At 41.4% G+C, this 22,399-nt stretch overlaps 2 protein-coding genes across 2 annotated transcripts; both read right to left on the bottom strand.

Annotated features, from left to right (window-relative positions):
* Positions 1–6,758: 6,758 nt before the first annotated feature.
* Positions 6,759–14,465, bottom strand: LOC111951909 (protein YIPF3-like). The gene is made up of 8 exons (XM_023970247.2): positions 14,231–14,465; positions 13,909–14,015; positions 13,755–13,800; positions 13,530–13,622; positions 13,119–13,250; positions 12,898–13,011; positions 12,190–12,313; positions 6,759–7,719 (listed from the first exon to the last, which is right to left on the bottom strand). Exons 1-8 carry the CDS (start codon positions 14,414–14,416, stop codon positions 7,580–7,582), a joined length of 942 nt encoding a protein of 313 aa, XP_023826015.1. The 5' UTR covers positions 14,417–14,465; the 3' UTR covers positions 6,759–7,579.
* Positions 14,466–14,647: 182 nt separating this feature from the next.
* Positions 14,648–16,924, bottom strand: LOC111951698 (protein YIPF3). The gene is made up of 8 exons (XM_023969909.2): positions 16,665–16,924; positions 16,091–16,300; positions 15,769–15,875; positions 15,615–15,660; positions 15,390–15,482; positions 14,979–15,110; positions 14,755–14,871; positions 14,648–14,653 (listed from the first exon to the last, which is right to left on the bottom strand). The coding sequence occupies exons 1-8, from the start codon at positions 16,734–16,736 to the stop codon at positions 14,648–14,650; spliced, it is 783 nt and encodes a 260-aa protein (XP_023825677.1). The 5' UTR covers positions 16,737–16,924.
* Positions 16,925–22,399: the final 5,475 nt, after the last annotated feature.

Raw genomic sequence — 22,399 nt, 5'->3', positions numbered from 1 at the left:
GTGCTGGTCTAGCCCTGCCCAAATACATCACCTGACCTGTCTATACCACACCCATAGATAGATAGCACTTGGCCTTTACATTTTTCCCCCTCAAATTAATGTAAGTGCATAATCTAACATGATCACCAAATAGATAGACCTGTTATATAACTATTCCCTATAAAAACGTTTTGAAATAAAAAGCATCATAATCAATAGGCCTAGAATAAACTCTCATGAGAACCTTAACCTTCCCATTACACTGTTCTCTGGGTCAAACACACTATTATGGAAGCTCGTTCCCGCCAACTAAACAATAAAATCCGACTAAGAGTTATGAGATAGTAAGACATTATTATGAGATAGTAACTTGTTAATAATTAGATAGTAAGACATTGTTATGAGATATGTTTAGGCTATCTGTATCACATGAATCATGTATTTGTGTGCGTGCGAGGAGAGTTTGTGTTGATATTGTTCTATATTAATGGATTGGAGAGTTTTGTTGATGTGAATTGGTGCCTGTTTGATGGCATCTGGTTGGCATCAGATTGAATTAATTCTATTAAATCCATTAAAGGGACTTTTAATGTATTAATATATAGCCATTGATTCTTGAATAATGTAACTTTGTCACAACACAACTGATTGGCTCAAACGCATTAAGAAGGAAAGAAATTCCACAAATTAACTTTTTACAAGACATACCTGTTAATAGAAATACATTCCAGGTGACTACTTCATGAAGCTGGTTGAGAGAATGCCAAAAGTGTGCAAAGCTGTCATCAAGGCAAAGGGTAGCTACTTTGAAGAATCTCAAATATAAAATATATTTTGATTTGTTTAACACTTTTTTGGTTACTACATGATTCCATATGTGTTATTTCATAGTTTTGATGTCTTAACTATAATTCTACAATGTAGAAAATAGTAAAAATAAAGAAAAATCTTTGAGTTTGTGTGTGCAAACTTTTGACTGGTACTCTATATATATATATGATTACTGAATAACCATAGCCTCGAGCACATTGGTAGTCACCCAGGTTGAGGGTGTGACAGCTGAGTATCCTTCCACTGTGCCTATCTCATGTCTCGTTGCAGACTGCAGTCACATCCCATAGTTCCCCTAGTGAGCGGAGAGTGAAAGGAGAGGACTAGTGGAGGGCATAGCTATGCTGCGTTCAAGTCTCCATTGTTCAGTTCAATATGGGAAATGCTTCACATTTAGATCCACATTCTACAGTCAAACACCGAAATGTATTTCTCCACTGACAAAGTACGGTAAAACACCTGGACTGGGCAGTGTTTCTTTATAAAAAAAAGTCCTTTATTAAAAMTAGGCTACTGCTGTGAAGCAGCTCAGTATTCCCCACTTCTTTGATCTGGGCCCGGTTTCCCGATAGCGATAGGAGTGTTTTAACAATGCATATTTCCTACAATGACCGAAGATGTAACATGCGTTTCTCAAACACCACGCAGAGAGAACGGCCGTTAAGTGCGTTGGAGCATCGAAAGAAAGGGAGCTCTACTCTCAGATCAGCTGTCTCCATTGAAATCTTTTCTTAACATTTCACAATACTGACAACCATCTGCTCCTAGATAGATATTACCACCTACGGTTGCAAATATTGAGGCTGCTTATTTAAATGCTTACCCAATAAAAATACACTTAATCACTGATTCGGCACATCATTGTGCATATGTTAGGACACGCATCATCAAATATATTGAGACAAATTACAGATAGTAGCCTACAAGTAACAAAATACAACTCAATTGATTGAACATTAAATGTATTTTAATATGATTGAAATAGGTCTATAGCCTGCTGTTTAAATTGTAACGCAGTTATCTCGGTTTTCATTTGAAGCATATTTTCCGTCGCTTCCTACTGGGAACAAAGTGGTTGAATCAACGTCTTTTCAACCAAAATTTTCACCGTATTGTGACGTGAAATCTATGTGGAAAATACATTGGATTTGAAAAAAGTAATCAACATAAACTGTTGTTTTGAGGGTAAAATTTCAACCACAGGTTTTTGTCATCATGGTAGCCACATTTCAACATATACAAGGTTTGTCTAAAATATGTTGAATTTGTACCTTTAAAACAACATTAGATCCACTATCWGAATAAAATTCAATAGGCTGGGCAGCAAGGTTATAGCCAAGCCCAGCCCAGCTTAGCTATGATATTTATCACTGACTATTACCAATGTGCTATCGTGAGAATGATTGTTGAGCGATCTCCACTTAAAAGCTAAATAGATTTACTGTTGCTATCAAAGTCATTCCAAAGTGTAGGTTTAACAGAGCAAATGAAATCTGACCATACTTTATCATTCATATATCCTCAATTTAGCTATTTAGGACTACAGTATAAAGCATTTGCAAAGTCATCCATAGCTATTGTTTCAATTTAACAAAAAAGAGAGAACACATAGGCTTAGGGCGGCTATGCCCAAACTGGGTATACCCAGGGGTATGCCAAATAAATATATGATTCACATTTTCAAACAGTCCATTTAGATTTTCCAACGGGGCTATACATTTGGGTGATGTTTTTTTCTCGCCCGAGTAGCCACATTTCACTGCCAAAAATAAAATTAAAGCATCTAGTGTTCAGTGAAACAACAACACAAGGTCAAATACAGGTAGCCTAGTCAAATAATTAACGTCCAATCACATTAACCGTTACTCTCTCGGCGGATTTCCACTAATGATCCGTATGTAGACAAACGTAGCTGCTGCTCATTCCGTTTGCTTGAAAATTGATAAATGGTCCAAAAAAAGTGAGGCCCGCGTCCATAGAGACACATACCAMCTCTACTGGTTGCACTGCTACTACCAGCAGTACTACACCTGCACCTGTCGACGACACAAGTTGTTCTGCTTCCACAAGCACATCCAATGCTAGCATCATTTGTTGCTAGCCCAGCTATGCCCGTTACGTTTATGGAGGGTCAATTAAGGAAGACATCCTCTTCTGGAAACCAGGATAACAGAATAGGATATTTTTTAAAGTACTGGACAGCTTTGTGACATCAAATGGACTTTGGTGGTCAAGATGTGTTGGTATCTGTACTGATGGCCCGACGCCACTTGGGTACACTGCAGCATCCACCGAGAGGCTCTTGCTGCCAAGGGAATGCCTGCCAGCTTGAAAGACATTTTGGACACTACAGTGAATATGGTTAACTTAGTTAATGGTTAACTTATGGTTAACTTAGGCCCCTGAACTCTCGTGTATTTTCTGCATTATGCAATGATATGGGCAGTGACCATGTAACGCTTTTACAACATACAGAAGTGCGCTGGTTATCAAGGGGCAAAGTATTTTATGTTTTTATGAATTGAGAGACTGCCTCCAGTCCACTTACCAATATCTGAATAAGAGAGCCTCATTGAAACAAGCGGTTCTGTGAAAATGTAATTTAATCAGAAGCCACTGCCAGATTTCTGGATAGGGCTGCACTCAGAGTATCCTGCCTTGGCAAATCGTGCTGTTAACACACTGATGCCCTTTGCAACCACATACTTATGTGAGAGTGGATTTTCTGCTCTCACTAGCATGAAAACTAAATACAGGCACAGACTGTGTGGAAATGTATTTAAGACTGAGACTCTCTCCAATACAACCCAACATTGCGGAGTTATGTGCATCCTTTCAAGCACACCCTTCTCATTAACCTGTGGCGAGTTATTCACAATTTGATGAACAAATAAGGTTTTATATGTAAGATGGCTAAATAAAGAGCAAAATGATTGATTATTATTYTTTGTGCCCTGGTCCTATAAGAGCTCTTTGTCACTTCCCACGAGCCGGGTGGTGATGACAACTCAACCTCATTCTTGTTTAATAAATGTATCATATAGTGTACAGTGGGGCAAAAAAGTATTTAGTCAGCCACCAATTGTGCAAGTTCTCCCACTTAAAAAGATGAGAGAGGCCTGTAATTTTCATCAGTTAGTACACTTCAAGCTATTTGACAGACAAAATGAGAAAAAAAAATTCCAGAAAATCACTTATGTAGGATTTGTAATATTAATTTATTTGCAAATTATGGTGAAAATAGGTTTTTTGTCACCTACAAACAAGCAAGATTTCTGGCTCTCACAGACCTGGTAACTTCTTCTTTAAGAGCTCCTCTGTCCTCCACTCGTTACCTGTTATTAATGGCACCTGTTTTGAACTTGTTATCAGTATAAAAGACACCTGTACACAACCTCAAACAGTCAAACTCCAAACTCCACTATGACCAAGACCAAAGAGCTGGCAAAGGACACCAGAAACAAAATTGTAGACCATGCACCAGGCTGGGAAGACTGAATCTGCAATAGGTAAGCAGCTTGGTTGAAGAAATCAACTGTGGGAGCAATTATTAGGAAATGGAAGACATACAAGACCACTTGATAATCTCCCTCCATCTGGGCTCCACGCAAGATCTTCACCACCGTGGGGTCAAAATGATCACAAGAACGGTGAGCAAAAATCCCAGAACCACACGGGGGGACCTAGTGAATGACCTGCAGAAGAGCTGGGACAAATAGTAACAAAGCCTACCATCAGTAACACACTATGCCTGCCAGGGGACTTCAAATCCTGCCAGTGCCAGACGTGTCCCCCTGGCTTAAAGCCAGTACATGTCCAGGCCCGCTCTGAAGTTTGCTAGAGAGCATTTGGATATCCAGAAGAAGATTGGTGAGAAGGTCATATGGTCAGGATGAACCAAAATATAACATTTTTGAGTAAAAACTCCAACTCGTCGTGTTTGGAGGACAAAGAATGCTGAGTTGCATCCAAAGAACACCAACCTACTGTGAAGCATGGGGGTGGAAACATCATGCTTTGGGCTGGTTTTTCTGCAAAGGGACCAGGACGACTGATCCGTGTAAACGAAAGAATGAATGGGGCCATGTATCGTGAGATTTTTGAGGGTGAACAACCTCCTTCCATGCAGCAAGGGGCATTGAAGATGAAACGTGGATGGGTCTTTTCAGCATGACATATGGATCCCAAACACACCGCCCGGGCAACGAAGCGAGTGGCTTCGTAAGAAGCATTGTCAAGGTCTGGAGTGGCCTAGCCAGTCTCCAGATCTCAACCCCATAGAAAATCTTTGGAGGGAGTTGAAAGTCCGTTGTTGCCCAGCAACAGCCCCAAAACATCACTGCTCTAGAGGAGATCTGCATGGAGAATGGGCCAAAAATACCAGCAACAGGTGTGAAAAAACCTTGTGAAGACTTACAGAAAACGTTTGACCTCTGTCATTGCCAACAAAGGGTAATAAACAAAGTATTGAGAAACTTTTGTTGTATGACCAAATACTTATTTCCACCAAGATTTGCAAATAAATTCATAAAAAATCCTACAATGTGATTTTCTGGATTTTTTTTCTTCTCATTTGTCTGTCATAGTTGAAGTGTACCTATGATGAAAATTACAGGCCTCTCTCATCTTTTTAAGTGGGAGAACTTGCACAATTGGTGGCTGACTAAATACTTTTTTGCCCCACTGTACTACTGCACTGTTAGAGCTAGGAACACAAGAATTTAGCTATACCCGCAATAACATCTGCTAAATTAGTGTATGTGACCAATACATTTGATTTGATTTGCTGGGGACAATAAAAGGCGACTCTAAAATATGSAGTTTTGTCACACAACACAATGTCATCGATGTCTCAAGTTTTGAGGGAGAGTGCAATTGAGATGCTGACTGCGGGTATGTCCACCAGTGCTGTTGCCAGATATTAATGTTCAGATCTCTACCATAAGCCACCTCCAACGTCGTTTTAGAGAATTTTGCAGTATGTCCAACTGACCTCACAACCACAGACCAGGTGTAACCACGCCAGCCCAGGACCTCCAAAACCGGCTTCTTCACCTGCGGGATCGTCTGAGACCAGCCACCTGGACAGCTGATGAAACTGTGGGTTTGCACAAACAAAGATTTTCTGCACAAACTTGTCAGAAACCGTATCAGGGAAGSTCATCTTGTTGTCCTCACCAGGGTCTTGACCTGARGGCAGTTTGGCGTCGTAACCGACTTCAGTGGGCAAATGCTCATCTTTAATGACCACTGGCACACTGGAGAAGTCTGCTCTTCACGGATMAATCCCGGTTTCAGCTGTAGCGGGCAGATGGCAGAGCGTGTATGATGCCTTGTTGGTGAGCGGGTTGCTGATGTCAACCTTTGCTGAGTGCCCCATAGTGGKGGTGGGGTTATGGTATGGGCAGGCATAAGCTACGGACAACAAACACGATTGCATTTTATCGATGGCAATTTAAATGCACAGTATATCATGACGAGATCCTGAGGCACGTTGTCATGCCATTCATCTACCGCCATCACCTAATTTTTCAGCATGATAAGGCACGGCACCGTGTCACAAGGATCTGTACACAATTCCTGGAAGCTGAAAATGTCCCAGTTCTTCAATGGCCCGCATAATCACCAGACATGTCATCCATTGAGCATGTTTGGGATGTTCTGGATCGATGTGTACGACAGCATGTTCCAGTTCCCGCCAATATCCAGCAACTTCGCACAGCCATTGAAGAGTTGGCCAACATTCCACAGGCCACAATCAACAGCCTGATTAACTCTATACAATGGAGATGTGTTGCACTGCATGAGACAAATGGTGGTTACACCAGATACTGTTTTTTTTAAGGTATCTGTGACAAACAGATGCATATCTGTATTCCCAAGCATGTGAAATTCATATATTAGGATCTAATTGCAGAACTTCTTGATTTTTTTCAGAAGACTATGTCTTAGGTCCGTAAAGTTTATTTCCATTGTATCTTTTTGTACAATAACCCTATAAATACAATTTCACATTTAAATAAAAAGGAGGAGAGGTTACCTTGCATCCCACCCAAATGTTAGGAAGTACAAATAATGCACAACACAAATGACTGGGTGAAACAAAAGCTGATTAGAAGGAACAATATTCATAAGTTAATGCAGTATCTCATATGACATACCAACTGCATATCTGGTTATTTTCTCATTAGGTTATCAGACAAGAGAGGTGCATTGTGTAAAACAAGCTAGATAAAACTCTAAATTTACCCCGTATCATACATGATAATAATAATAATAATTTCTTTGAAGAAACTATAGAAGGCACCACACAGCCTTAGGGAACCGTCCTCCCATTGAACGTCTAGAATTTTAGAGAATCACCAAAACCTGTGTAACAAAGCCTACAAAAAGGAGTGTCGAGTTGAATATTAATTTGTCTAAACATGAGAACAAATGCAAACAGCTGGGAATCTTAATGCACTCAAGCTGCTTTAACAAATACAAGATCCCTATGAAAAAGGGAGTCAATCATTTGAAGAGCACAAACATGATTCACTCCCATGTAGTTTTTTGATTTAGTTCAATATAAACAACCAATAGTTGTTGTGAACTGATGATGATTTGTTTGTTGAGACAATGTTCATGTATCATGATGAATGTCAACTATAACCAGTAACCACCATGGTCTTTGACCTTCACATCAGTCTGTATTATCTACACAACACCACCACCATGGAATTCAGGTTCTCATGAGCCTATGGTCTCATCGTTGATGTTGGACACACCATCACTGTGACTGCAGGATAACACCAAGGGTCTTCACTGTGGCATTCACAGCATTCATAGCAGCGGTGGCCACCACAGGCAAATCTCTGGCCACTCTCTGGATGGGGGGCATGTTGGGTCCTTCCAATGTGTCCAGGATACCTTCAGACAAAAAAATGCAAAACAAATGTCTCATTTTTATTTAATCAAATTCAAGACCCAGTTTAAAAGGTCAGTGGAGTCAAAAACCAGTGTTTCCAGTGTTTTATATGGTATTTCCACTCTGAGGTTGAAATAATATTGTGACAATTATGATAACTACCTTTTAGTACAAGAGCTGTTTGGGAAAAAAACACATGGAATTTCAGCCTGTTTTGGTAGGATTGAGTTTTGTCCTGCGATATCACCAGGTGGCATAAGTTAATAGACCAATTACAAAGAGTTTCAAACCTCTCTGCTAATAACATCTAGTTCAAATTACATATCCCTCCAATTAGCTCCCTCAGACCACTCCAAGACAATCCTAGAAAATTGATTGCTTGAGAAATAGCTTTTTGCTAAAAAGCTACTTTATTTTTATACCATTTTAACTTAAAACAATCACAGTAAGATACTTCATTGTTACCCAGAAATGATTTGATATTGAGATAAAAAACCTCTGCATTGGACTTTTAGGAATATACCTTGGCGTAGGGTTGGGCGGTATCCAGATTTTCATACCGTCCCTGTACCATACCAGGATATACGGTATTACAGGCACACAAGGGGCGCTATTCCTTCCCAAACAAAAAAAACTCCAGCACAAAACACATTGACGTACAAAACAAATTTAGGCAGCAGGGATCTTGATCCAGGAGTTGATTGATTGTCTCTGCTGTAACCAAGAAGCTTGGTATTGCAAGCTAGCCACTTAGCTAGCAAGTTAGCAAACCAAATGCCTAGCTGGAGCCCTGAGCTGGAGATCATTTATTTGTCACCTTAGATAGTTACCTTATAGTTATCAGCAGTGGCGTGTTCCTTCAAAGCAGGTGTGCCCCCGAGTAGAGATGTGCACAGATATTTGAATATTTGAACGGACAATAGTATTCCAATACTGAGTATTGTGTGTGGGTATTCTATTTAACACTGGAAAATTTAATTAAAATATCCATGTGACATTGTTACATACAAGGGTATATATATATATATACACCATGATGTTTCAAACTACTAATATAATAAAACAAACTTTCCAATGACTTTTTTATGACGTGCGGCCCATAAAAAGACCGGTAGCCTTCAGGTGTGTAGCTTGAAGTTTAGGTTGGCCAATCAAAGKGGCTCAATGTGTAGCAAGTGGAGTGACAGGTCACTAATGCGATGCAAGTTTATGGAATTAAAAAGTTAGCAAAATGAGAAGGAGTAGTCTACAATGAGCAACCAACAGGTAGGCTGTTTATCCTAATGGGGTTGGGGAGAAAGCGCAGAARGTGGCCTCAATTAGCCTAGCTAGCTATAGCTGGCTAGGTTCTCTAGGCTACGCCAGTCAAGACAGGCACTGTTATACAGTGCATTCTGAAAGTATTCAAATCCCTTTACTTTTTACACATTTTGTTGCGTTACAACCTTATCCTAAAATTGATGAAATTGTTTTAATCCCTCATCAACCTACATACAATACCCCATAATGATAAAGCAAAAACAGGTTGAGACATTTTTATAAAATGTACAAAAAATAAAAAAACATTTACATCCTTATTCAGACTCTTTACTCAGTACTTTGTTGAAGCACCTTTGGCAGTGATTACAGCCTCACATCTTCTTGGGTATGACGCTACAAGCTTGGCACACCTGTATTTGGGGAGTTTCTCCCATTCTTCTCTGCAGATCCTCTCAAGCTCTGTCAGGTTGAACGGGGATCGTTGCTGCACAGATATGTTCAGGTCTCTTCAGAGATGTTCGACCGGGTTCAAGTCTGGGCTCTGGCTGGGCCACTCAAGGACATTCAGAGACTTGTCCCGAAAGCCACTCCCGCGTTGTCTCAGCTGTGTGCTTAGAGTCGTTGTCCTGCTGGAAGGTGAACCTGGATCTCTGTCAGAGTGAACACCGGGTTCTTGGTCACCTTCCTGACCAAGGCCCTTCTCCCCGATTGCTCAGATTAGCCGAGCAGCCAGCTCTAGTAAGAGTCTTGGGTGGTTACAAACTTCGATGGAGGCGACTGTGTTCTTGGGTACCTTCAATACTGCAGAAATGTTTTGGTACACTTCACCAGATCTGTGCCTCGACACAATCCTGTCTCGGAGCTCTACGGACAAATCCTTTGACCTCATGGCTTTGTTTTTGCTCTGACATGCACTGTCAACTGTGGGATCTTATATAGACAGGTGTGTGCCTTTCCAAATCATGTCCAATCAATTGAATTTTCCACAGGTGGACTCWAATCAAGTTGTAGAAACACCTCAAGGATGATCAATGGAAACAGGATACACCTGAGCTCAATTTCGAGTCTCAGAACAAAAGGCTCTGAATACTTACGTAAATAAGGTTTTTRTATTAGCAAAAATTTAAAATAAATAAATAATTGTTTTGTCATTATGAGACATTGTGTGTAGATTGATGTGGATTYTGTTTTATTTAATCCATTTTAGAATAAGGCTGTAACGTAACAAAATGTGGAAAAAGGGAAGGGGTCTGAATACTTTCCGAATGCACTGTATGGGATGYTAAATAACATTGTGGCTCCTACAAGTTAGCTAGTCGTGGATGTGGCCGAGTCAGCTACTGCGTCTCTCCTCTGTCTGCTCACTGCCACACACACAGCCCTCTGTAGCTGCAGCAATAGAGCGCCAGCCTCTCCAACGCGCAGCAGTGAAGAAAACGTGTATTTTGAATGTCCGGATATCTGACAAAAATGTATGATACTGTTTGAATAGTGAAATTATTTAAAATGCCTATCCCTACCTCAGAGGTTATTATACATGATTTATTTTGACGGTATTGAAAAATCATACTATACGTATTTAAAAATACCACGGTACACTGCCCAAGCCTAACTTGGAGGATCATTGAATAGAAGCAATTAAAATGTGTTTATAATTGGACAAGGGGAGCCTGTATTCATTAAGCGTCTCAAAGTAGGAGTGCTGATCTTGGTCACCCCACCCTTCATTAAAGATTTAAAAAGGCAAAAATGATCTTACATTGAACTAAAATATAATCGCAACATGTAAAGTGTTGGTCCCATGTTTCATGAGCTGAAATAAAATATCCCAAATTTTTCTATAGGCACAAAAAGCTTATTTCTCTCAAACGTTATGCACAAATTTGTTTACACCCCTGTTAGTGAGCATTTCTCCTTTGCCAAGACGATCCATCTACCTGACAGGTGTGGCAATCAAGGTGATTAAACAACATGATCATTACACAGGTGCACCTTGTATTAGGGACAATAAAAAGCCACTCAACACAATGTCACAGATGTCTCAAGTTGAGGGGCTTGCAATTGCCAGAGAATTTAATGTTCAGATCTCCATCATAAGCCGCCTCCAACACTATTTTAGAGAATTTTGCAGTACGTCCAACCGGCCTCACAACCGCAGACTACGTGTAATCATGTCAGCCCAGGACCTCCACATCCGGCTTCGTCACCTGCGGGATTGTCTGAGAACAGCAACCTGGACAGCTGGTAAAACTATGGGTTTGCACAACTGAAGAATTTCAAACTGTAAGAAACCGTCTCAAGGAAGCTGCGTGCTCTCGTCCTCACCAGGGTATTAGACGCATTTCGTAGTCGTAACCAACTTCTGTGGGCAAACGCTCACCTCTTGATGTCCACTGGCATGCTGGAGAAGTCTGCTCTTCAACGAATGAATCCCAGTTTCAACTGTACCAGGCAGATGGCAGACGTCTGTCGTGTGGGGGCGAGCGGTTTGCTGATGTCAATGTTGTGAACAGAGTGCCCCATGGTGGTGGGGTTATGGTATGGGCAGGCATAAGCTAGACAGCAAACACAACTGCATTTTATCGACGGAAATTTGAATGCACAGAGATACTGTGACGAGATCCTGAGGCCCATTGTCGTGCCATTCTTCCGCCGGTTACCTCATGTTTCATGAAATGCACGGCCCCATATCAAAGGATCTGTACACAATTCCTGGAAGCTGAAAATGTCCCAGTTCTTCCATGGCCTGCATAATCACCAGACATGTCACCCATTGAGCATGTTTGGGATGCTATAGATCGAAGTGGTACACAGCGTGTTCCAGTACCCGCCAATATCCAGTAACTTCGCACAGCCATTAAAGTGGAATGGGACAACATTCCACAGGCCAAAATCAACAGCCTGATCAACTCTATGCGAAGGAGATGTGTTGCGCTGCATGAGGCAAATGGTGGTCACACACGATACTGACTGGTTTTAAGTTATCTGTGGTCAACAGATACATATATGTATTCCCATTCATGTGAAATCCATAGATTAGGGCCTAATGAATTTATTTAAATTGACTGATTTCCTTATATGAACTGTAATTCAGTAAAATCTTTGAAATTGTTCCATGTTACYTTTMATATTTTTGCTCAGTGTAGATCAGCATTCCTACTCTGAGACGCTTTGTGAAGACGAGTCCTGGTTTGCCTTCCGGGGAATCTTACCTTCAACAATCTTGTGATAAGCGAAGTGCAGGTAGAGCAGAAAGAGCATATGCAGAGCAGCCAGTGTTCCACAGAGGATGAGGCGTGGGGTCTGGCCCACGGTCCGAGAYATAACAGCAGCCACCTGAGAGAGAGGGAGAAGGTGAGCCAGGGGGAGAGACTGACTATCACTGACATAGTGGGCGCATTCGAGCGGATATATTTTGTCTAGGGCTTTCAAAGTGTGTTGCATTATGGGGATAAAAATTGTCTGACTTGCACCTACAGTTGCTCTTCACCAACTTCATCCTGCAGCCTTCGCCTGCATTGTGGGAGGCTCTATTATCAACCAGTCATGTGGGTGTTTTTGTTTGACCCACGCAAAGAAATGACTGAGACAGGAACCAACTTTGCCYCGATTCATATAGGCCTATACAGTGGATATATACAAATGAATGTGATATTTTAGGCTCTCACTATTTGATTGAACAATCTACACACATATGATTTCAGTTTGACATATTTATTTCAACATTATAAAGAAGAACTTTTAGAAACAATGGCATCACTGCCATGTTAATCTGAGCCTTGCTGTTGGAAAACCACATTAGTGTCRGACTTCACTCCTCGACGTTCGTCTAGTCAGTTGCTTTAGCCTTACCACGCAAAACGCAGACAGTGAGTGTCAAAGGGCTCTTTGGATTTTAAGTAATTAATCTGCCTATTTACCATCCGCAGTGTGGAGAGCCCTCCTACGACCAGCCACAGGATGTAGAACAGGGAGTGGAAGTGGACGTTGTAGGTGACGAAGAGAACCACGCAGTGCCCGAAAAGACCATAACCCTGTTGGGGGCACATAGTAGAACAGACGGTGAGATTTCACACTGCTTTTATAGCAAACGGATTACACAGGGATGCTGTGAGGAGAGTTATGGTCACTGTTGACTCACCAGCAGAGACAGCATCTGGAGCATGGTGATCTGGGCATTGCATAGGTACGCCAGGAAATAGATGAAGGAGGAAACTCCCAGCCAGTAACCAAAGCATGTCCCTATGGCTGTTCCCATCAGAGTACCCTCTCTCTGTCCAGGGAGGAAAAACATTTATTAGGCCTAATCAAGTTCAGATAGACAACTAACAATACAGGATGAACAGAACAGAGTACTAAATAAGCAGTACCTAATGTCTGAGACTCTGAACAGATGCTTTTTGCTTTCTTAATGTCAAAATGGTTGAGTTGATGCTACCTTCAACTACAGTTGTATGTAGAAAAGTGTTCATTACACCTAATACACCATATCCATCTGTATACTGCATATTAACATGCATTTATGAAGCCAGTATAAGTTGGGCTCTCTTACAATAACGGTTCCTGATGTCTTCATTCCGTGCAGGAGGATGGCCACCAGCGTGAACACCAGCATCATTGGCCCATACAGCTCCCCAGCAATCTTCTACAGTTGGAAAAGAAGAGCAGTGAAAACATTTATATTTCCTTTAATTGGCCAGGTAAGCTCTGAAAACTTCTAGATTTAAATCTTTCCCCAGCCTGTGAAAATAGTATGGGAAAAGAAAATCCCACTCACCTGTGGAAAATTGATCATGCGGATGGGTATCATTGATTCAATCAACCTTGGGTAGAAAAGAGGCGTACATGTTAGGAAGAGTGTCATAAAATGTAAATGCTATACATGTTAGGACTACAAGTCGTGATTACAAAACACATTTGTACTGACTCACCTGTTCCTAACTTGCATAGGCTCCACATCAAAGTACGGCCGGAGAATGTCTATGTTGGCATATAGGTTGAAAGCCTTGGAAGCCTGCCGCTTTCCTGCTTGCCACACCTAAGAGGATGAGGGAACGTTCATTATAAATCAGCTGACAAAGGTGTGATGAAAGTCAAAGTTATGACAGCAACATTAACCAGACAATTGAGATAGAAATGCTATTGAGATAGAAATTACAATATTGGGTAACGGCAAAGCCCTTTTTATAACAAAGGTAATGTTGTGTGTGACAAGTTGTTGCCCATCAGCATCACAAAGCTTTCTCAGCTCACCTCATCTGCCACCTGTCTCCTCAGCTGGCCCTTGATACCCTTCATGCCCAGAAACTCGCCATCCTCTCCAGTCTCCTCTTCAGTTGCTTCAGCCTCCTCTGCCACCTCTTCCTCCTCCTTCATGCGCTGGTGCATCTCCCCCATGTCCTCAAAGCTGGAGCCTGATGTGTCATCCATGTTTTCCATGTCAATCACTGCTGACCCAGTGCCCTAGTAATAGATCGTTTATTACATTACTGTACATCCTTGTATGTGAAATTTGTTTCACGCGCAAATTGTTCATGTTGTTTTCATCAGACAGTCACAACCTGTGAAATTAATTAAGTTAGCTAGCTAAGAAAATAAAAAACTGTTTCTTAGTTTATGATTAGCTAGCTAGCTAGCATAACATTGTTGTCGGACAAACTTTAACGTTAGCTATCTCTGCACAGAAAAAAATTAGTTTGGCAACACTAAAGAAGATGAATAACACTAAAGAACAATACCGCGATGTAGCTAGGAAAATAATAGTATATACACATTGCAATNATCCGCAGTGTGGAGAGCCCTCCTACGACCAGCCACAGGATGTAGAACAGGGAGTGGAAGTGGACGTTGTAGGTGACGAAGAGAACCACGCAGTGCCCGAAAAGACCATAACCCTGTTGGGGGCACATAGTAGAACAGACGGTGAGATTTCACACTGCTTTTATAGCAAACGGATTACACAGGGATGCTGTGAGGAGAGTTATGGTCACTGTTGACTCACCAGCAGAGACAGCATCTGGAGCATGGTGATCTGGGCATTGCATAGGTACGCCAGGAAATAGATGAAGGAGGAAACTCCCAGCCAGTAACCAAAGCATGTCCCTATGGCTGTTCCCATCAGAGTACCCTCTCTCTGTCCAGGGAGGAAAAACATTTATTAGGCCTAATCAAGTTCAGATAGACAACTAACAATACAGGATGAACAGAACAGAGTACTAAATAAGCAGTACCTAATGTCTGAGACTCTGAACAGATGCTTTTTGCTTTCTTAATGTCAAAATGGTTGAGTTGATGCTACCTTCAACTACAGTTGTATGTAGAAAAGTGTTCATTACACCTAATACACCATATCCATCTGTATACTGCATATTAACATGCATTTATGAAGCCAGTATAAGTTGGGCTCTCTTACAATAACGGTTCCTGATGTCTTCATTCCGTGCAGGAGGATGGCCACCAGCGTGAACACCAGCATCATTGGCCCATACAGCTCCCCAGCAATCTTCTACAGTTGGAAAAGAAGAGCAGTGAAAACATTTATATTTCCTTTAATTGGCCAGGTAAGCTCTGAAAACTTCTAGATTTAAATCTTTCCCCAGCCTGTGAAAATAGTATGGGAAAAGAAAATCCCACTCACCTGTGGAAAATTGATCATGCGGATGGGTATCATTGATTCAATCAACCTTGGGTAGAAAAGAGGCGTACATGTTAGGAAGAGTGTCATAAAATGTAAATGCTATACATGTTAGGACTACAAGTCGTGATTACAAAACACATTTGTACTGACTCACCTGTTCCTAACTTGCATAGGCTCCACATCAAAGTACGGCCGGAGAATGTCTATGTTGGCATATAGGTTGAAAGCCTTGGAAGCCTGCCGCTTTCCTGCTTGCCACACCTAAGAGGATGAGGGAACGTTCATTATAAATCAGCTGACAAAGGTGTGATGAAAGTCAAAGTTATGACAGCAACATTAACCAGACAATTGAGATAGAAATGCTATTGAGATAGAAATTACAATATTGGGTAACGGCAAAGCCCTTTTTATAACAAAGGTAATGTTGTGTGTGACAAGTTGTTGCCCATCAGCATCACAAAGCTTTCTCAGCTCACCTCATCTGCCACCTGTCTCCTCAGCTGGCCCTTGATACCCTTCATGCCCAGAAACTCGCCATCCTCTCCAGTCTCCTCTTCAGTTGCTTCAGCCTCCTCTGCCACCTCTTCCTCCTCCTTCATGCGCTGGTGCATCTCCCCCATGTCCTCAAAGCTGGAGCCTGATGTGTCATCCATGTTTTCCATGTCAATCACTGCTGACCCAGTGCCCTAGTAATAGATCGTTTATTACATTACTGTACATCCTTGTATGTGAAATTTGTTTCACGCGCAAATTGTTCATGTTGTTTTCATCAGACAGTCACAACCTGTGAAATTAATTAAGTTAGCTAGCTAAGAAAATAAAAAACTGTTTCTTAGTTTATGATTAGCTAGCTAGCTAGCATAACATTGTTGTCGGACAAACTTTAACGTTAGCTATCTCTGCACAGAAAAAAATTAGTTTGGCAACACTAAAGAAGATGAATAACACTAAAGAACAATACCGCGATGTAGCTAGGAAAATAATAGTATATACACATTGCAATWYTTTTCTTGGCTATCGCTACCTAGCTAGCTCGCTAGCTAACGTTACCTGGATAATGTTGTCCTCAAAACCGCCCCATGGTTCCGTGTTCGTGTTTTTGTTTCCATCAGACGAAGCCATCTTTTAGAGCAGGTGAACGTGTTCTTGATCCCTTTTAAAAAGAAAACTGCACTTTCAATCTCACATACAACCAATGAAGTGTCAACTACCGCATCAGGGGCGCTTTAAATATAAATATTTGTTCCCAAAAATGCATTACACTYCCTAATCAGATGGGGGTGCGTCACTCAGACTCAACGCGTAACACGTCGTGCGTACTACGTGTAAACATAACATATCGCGCGACTTTGTAATGGAAAGCATCGCATGTAGCTCAAAACAATTAGCAAAAATATCTTTGCTCCAAATCAAAGTGACCAAATCGTTTCAGATCTTAGTTCACATAGGRGCATATGGTGTATGCTTAGAGTTGGTTTGGACTGGTTTGTGTTCAGAGTTTTCATGTCATTGGGTAAAAAAGAAGAAACCCGCACGCTGCTGTTTCTTATTTTTTTCATTTTATTCAACTGTTGCCATGCACCTGCAAAAAAGATAGCTCGGATGTGCGAGTGCCTTTTGAATTTTGAATCATACGTCAGTGGGTAACATCCAGTGGCGATCRGTCATTCAGTGCAGGTGGGGCTGTTTTGAGACCCACATTTTCGTAGAAAATAAATAAATAAATTGTTATTTTGGCATTAATACGTGTCACATATTAGTTTGCAAGCAATGTAGAAAATATATATCATTCAGTTAATAAAGCTGCATACACACATGGTCTCTTTTTTGTTTTCTTGAATAAGGCCGCTCCAAAATGCAGGTGTTTCAGCCTAGCTCAGTGATTTCTGTGGTGGTGGGGTGAACCAGCAGAGAATAGGAGCATTGCGCCGTAATTGGCGCAATGTATTGTCACTCATGGGGACAGTACGTCATTGCCAAGTTTAAGTGCTTAGTAAGGGTAGACATCTGAGATCAATTTCGAGTCTCATAGCAAAAGGTCTGAATACTTATGTAAATAAGGTATATATACAGTGCATTTGGAAAATATTCAGACCCCTTGATTTTTCCCACATTTTGTTACGTTATAGCCTTATTCTAAATTGTATTAAATTAATGTTTTTCCTCAACAATCTACACACAATACCCCATAATGACAAAGCGAAAAKCAATTTTCTTAGCACATTTTTATTTAAAAAAATAACAGAAATACCTTATTTACATAAGTATTCAGACCCTTTGCTATGAGACTCGAAATTTAACTTAACTGACTTGCCTAGTTAAATAAAGGTTCAATTTAAACATTTTAAATGACAGCCTGCTTGGAGTTTGCCTAAAGGACTCTCAGACTATGAGAAACAAGATTCTCTGGTCTGATGAAACCAAGATTGAACTATTTGGCCTGAATGCCAAACGTCACGGCTGGAGGAAACCTGGCACCATCCCTAATCAAATCAAACATTATTTGTCACATGCGCTGAATACAAGTGTAGACCTCACTGTGAAATGCTTACTTACAAGCCCTTAACTCTTCTTGAACTGCACTGTTGGTTAAGAAAATATTTACCAAATAAACAAAAGTAAAAAATAATAAAAAGTAACACAATAAAATAACAATAATGAGGCTACATGCAGGGGGTACAGGTACCGAGTCAGTGTGCTGGGGTACAGGTTAGTTAGTTAGAGGTAATTTGTACATGTAGGTAGGGTTGAAGTGACTATGCATTGATAATAAACAGCGAGTAGCAGCAGTGTACAAAACAAATGGATGGGGGGGATGTCAATGTAAAGAGTCCGGTGCCCATTTGATGAAATTTTCAGCAGTCTTATGGCTTGGGGGTAGAAACTGTTAAGGAGCCTTTTGGTCCAAGACTTGGCGCTCCGGTACCGATTGCCATGCAGTAGTAGATAAAACATGACTTGTCTATGACTTGAGTGAATGGAGTCTCTGACAGTTTTATGGGCATTCCTCTGCCCATTATATAGGTCCTGAATGGCAGGACGCTTGACCCCGGTGATGTACTGGGCCATACGCACTACCCTCTGTAGCGTCTTACGGTCAGATGCCGAGCAGTTGCCATACCAGGCGGTGATACAACCGCCCAGGATACTCTCAATGGTGCAGCTGTAGAACTTTTTGAGGATCTGAGAACCCATGCCAAATCTTTTCAGTCTCCTGAGGGGGGAAATATTTTGTTGTGCCCTCTTCACGACTGTCTTGGTGTGTTTGGACCATGATAGTTCATTGGTGATGTGGACACCAAGGAACTTGAAACTCTCGACTCGCTCCACTATTGCCCCATTGATGTTAATGGGGGCCTGTTCGGGCCGCCTTTTCCTGTAGTCTACAATCAGCTCCTTGTCTTGCTCACATTGAGGGAGAGGTTGGCACCACACTGCCAGTTCTCTGACCTCRTCCCTATAGGCTGTCTCATCGTTGTCAGTGATCAGGCCTACCACTGTTGTTTCGACAGCAAACTTAATGATGGTGTTGGAGTCGTGCTTGGCCACGCATTCGTGGGTGAACAGGGAGTACAGGAGGGGACTAAGTACACACTCGAGGGGCCCCAGTGTTGAGGATCAGCGTGGCAGATGTGTTGTTGCCTACCCTTACCACCTGGGGGTGGCCCGTCAGGAAGTCCAGTATCCAGTCGCAGAGAGAGGTGTTTAATCCCAGGGTCCTTAGCTTAGTGATGATCTTTGTGGGCACTATGGTATTGAATGCTGAGCTGTAGTAAATGAACAGCATTCTCACATAGGTGTTCCTTTTGTCCAGGTGGGAAAGGGCAGTGTTGAGTGCAATAGAGATTGCATGATCGGTGGATCTGTTGGGGCGGTATGCAATTTGGAGTGGGTCTCGGGTTTCTGGGATAATGGTGTTGATGTGAGCCATGACCAGCCTTTCAAAGCACTTTATGGTTACAGTCATGCGTGCTATGGGTCTGTAGTCATTTAGGCAGGTTAGGTTAGTGTTCTTGGGCACAGGGACTATGGTGGTCTGCTTGAAACATGTTGTTATTACAGACTCAGTCAGGGACAGGTTGAAAATGTCAGTGAAGACACATGCCAGTTGGTCAGCGCATGCTCAGAGTACACGCCCTGGTAATCCGTTTGGCCCTGCGGCCTTGTGAATGTTGACCTGTTTAAAGGTCTTACTCACATCGGCTACGGAGAGCGTGATCATACAGTCGTCCAGGACAAGCTGATGCTCTCATGGAGCTTCAGTGTTACTTACCTCAAAGCCAGCATAGCAGTAATTTAGCTTGTCTGGTAGGCTCGTGTCACTGGGAAGCTCGTGGCTGTGCTTCCCTTTGTAGTCTGTAATAGTTTGCAAGCCCTGCCACATCCGATGAGAGTCGGAGCCGGTGTAGTACGATTTAATCTTAGTCCTGTATTGACACTTTGCCTGTTTGATGGTTTGGCGGAGAGCATAGCGGGATTTCTTATAAGCTTCCGGGTTAGAGTCCCAAATCCTTGAAAGAGGCTGCTCTACCCTTTAGCTCAGTGCAGATGTTGCCTGTAATCCATGGCTTCTGGTTGGGGTATGTACGTACGGTCACTGTGGGGATGATGTCATCGATGCACTTATTGATGAAGCCAGTGACTGATGTGGTGTACTCCTCAATGCTATCGGAAGAATCCCTGAACATACTCCACTCTGTGCTGGCAAAACAATCCTGTGGCTTAGCATCTCTGTCATCTGACCACTTTCTTATTGACCGAGTTACTGGTGCTTCCTGCTTTAGTTTTTGTTTGTAAGCAGGAATCAGGAGGATAGAATTATGGTCAGATTTTCCAAATGGACATCTTTACAAACTAAGCATTTGTGTTTATTGATCAGAGACACCAGGGATGTTCTCTTGATAAGTGTGTGATTTGACAATTTTCCTGTCCTGCTAAGTATTCAAAATGTAACGAGTACTTTTGAGTGTCAAGGAAAATGTATMGAGTAAAAAGTTTWTTTTTWTTTTTAGGAATGTAGTGAAGTGAAAGTAGTCAAAAATAGAAATATTAAAGTACATATACCCCCAAAAACGACTTAAGTAGTACTTGAAAGTATTTTTACTTAAATACTTTATGCCACTGGCTAAATGATCCTTGGTATCAAATCAAATCAAATTGTATTAGTCACATGCGCCAAATACAACAGGTATTACCTGTATTACCTTACAGTGAAYTGCTTACTTACAAGCCCCTAACCAACAATGCAGTTTAAAAAATACGGATAAGAATAAGTAATAAAAGTAACAAGTAATTAAAGAGCAGTAGTAAAATATATTACTCAACCGGTTAGTTGAGGTAATATGTACACTACCGTTCAAAAGTTTGGGTTCACTTAAAAATGTCCATATTTTTTAAAGAAAAGCGAGATCTTAATTGCYAAAGGGTTTTCTAATGATCAATTAGCCTTTTAAAATTATAAACTTGGATTAGCTAACACAACGTGCCAATGGAACACAGGAGTGATGGTTGCTGATAATGTGCAGCAACCATCACTCCTGTACACTACCTTTCAATGTAGTGTACAGTATGCCTATGTAGATATTCCATTAAAAATCAGCCGTTTCCAGCTACAATAGTCATTTACAACATTAACAATGTCTACACTGTATTTCTGATCAACTTGATATTATTTTAATGGACAAAAAATGTGCTTTTATATCAAAAACAAGGACATTTCTAAGTGACCCCAAACTTTTGAAAGGTAGTGTACATTTGGGGTTATTAAAGTGACTATGCATAGATGATAACAACAGAGTGTAGCAGCGGTGTAAAATAGGGGGGTCAATGCAAATAGTCTGGGTAGCCATTTGTTTCGGTGTTCAGGAGTGTCATGACTTGGGGGTAGAAGCTGTTTAGAATCCTCTTGGACCTAGACTTGGCGCTCTGGTACCGCTTGCCGTGCGGTAGCAGAGAGAACAGTCTATGACTAGGGTGGCTGGAGTCTTTGAATTTTTTTTGGACCTTCCTCTGACACCGCCTGGTATAGAGGTCCTGGATGGCAGAAAGCTTGGCCCAGTGATGTACTGGGCCGTTCACACTACCCTCTGTAGTGCCTTGCGGTCGGAAGCCGAGCAGTTGCCATACCAGGCAGTGATGCAACCAGTCAGGATYCTCTCGATGGTGCAGCGGTAGAACCTTTTGAGGACCTGAAAAACCATGCCAAATCTTTTCAGTCTCCTGAGGGGGATAGGTTTTGTTGTGCCCTCTTCACGACTGTCTTGGTGTGCTTGGACCATGTTAGTTTGTTGGTGATGTGGACACCAAGGAACTTGAAGCTCTAAACCTGCTCCACTGCAGCCCTGTCGATGAGAATGGTGGTTTGCTCCTTTTCCTGTAGTCCACAATAATCTCCTTTGTCTATGACTATTTTAAAACAATTCCATATGTTAGCTTAGTAGAACCAGGCATAGATTCTAGGGGGTTAAATCCACACCTGTTGTATTCAGCACATGTGACAAATAAAATTGTATTTTKTTTTCTTATATCCTTWKTATAATCCCACCCTCATCCATATAATAATCTCCACAAATGCATTTCGGTGAAGTGGCTGACAATTGGCAAAAAAAATAACTATCAATGTCATACATACCGGTACATACAATAGTCCAGCAAATATTATGATGTTTTTATTATATAGTAGTAGCTCAGTGCTTTCATTCGTGTCAGCCTGCCCTACTTATTGATCTAATGCAGAGATATTAAATTTTAAAAAATGACCTCTAGATAGCAGCAAAGCATAAACA

This window comes from Salvelinus sp. IW2-2015, linkage group LG25, assembly GCF_002910315.2.
Source record: "Salvelinus sp. IW2-2015 linkage group LG25, ASM291031v2, whole genome shotgun sequence".
NCBI classification, from domain to species: Eukaryota; Metazoa; Chordata; class Actinopteri; order Salmoniformes; family Salmonidae; genus Salvelinus; species Salvelinus sp. IW2-2015.
The sequence above is the reverse complement of the archived record's forward strand: the minus strand, read 5'-3'. Positions and strand labels throughout refer to the sequence as shown.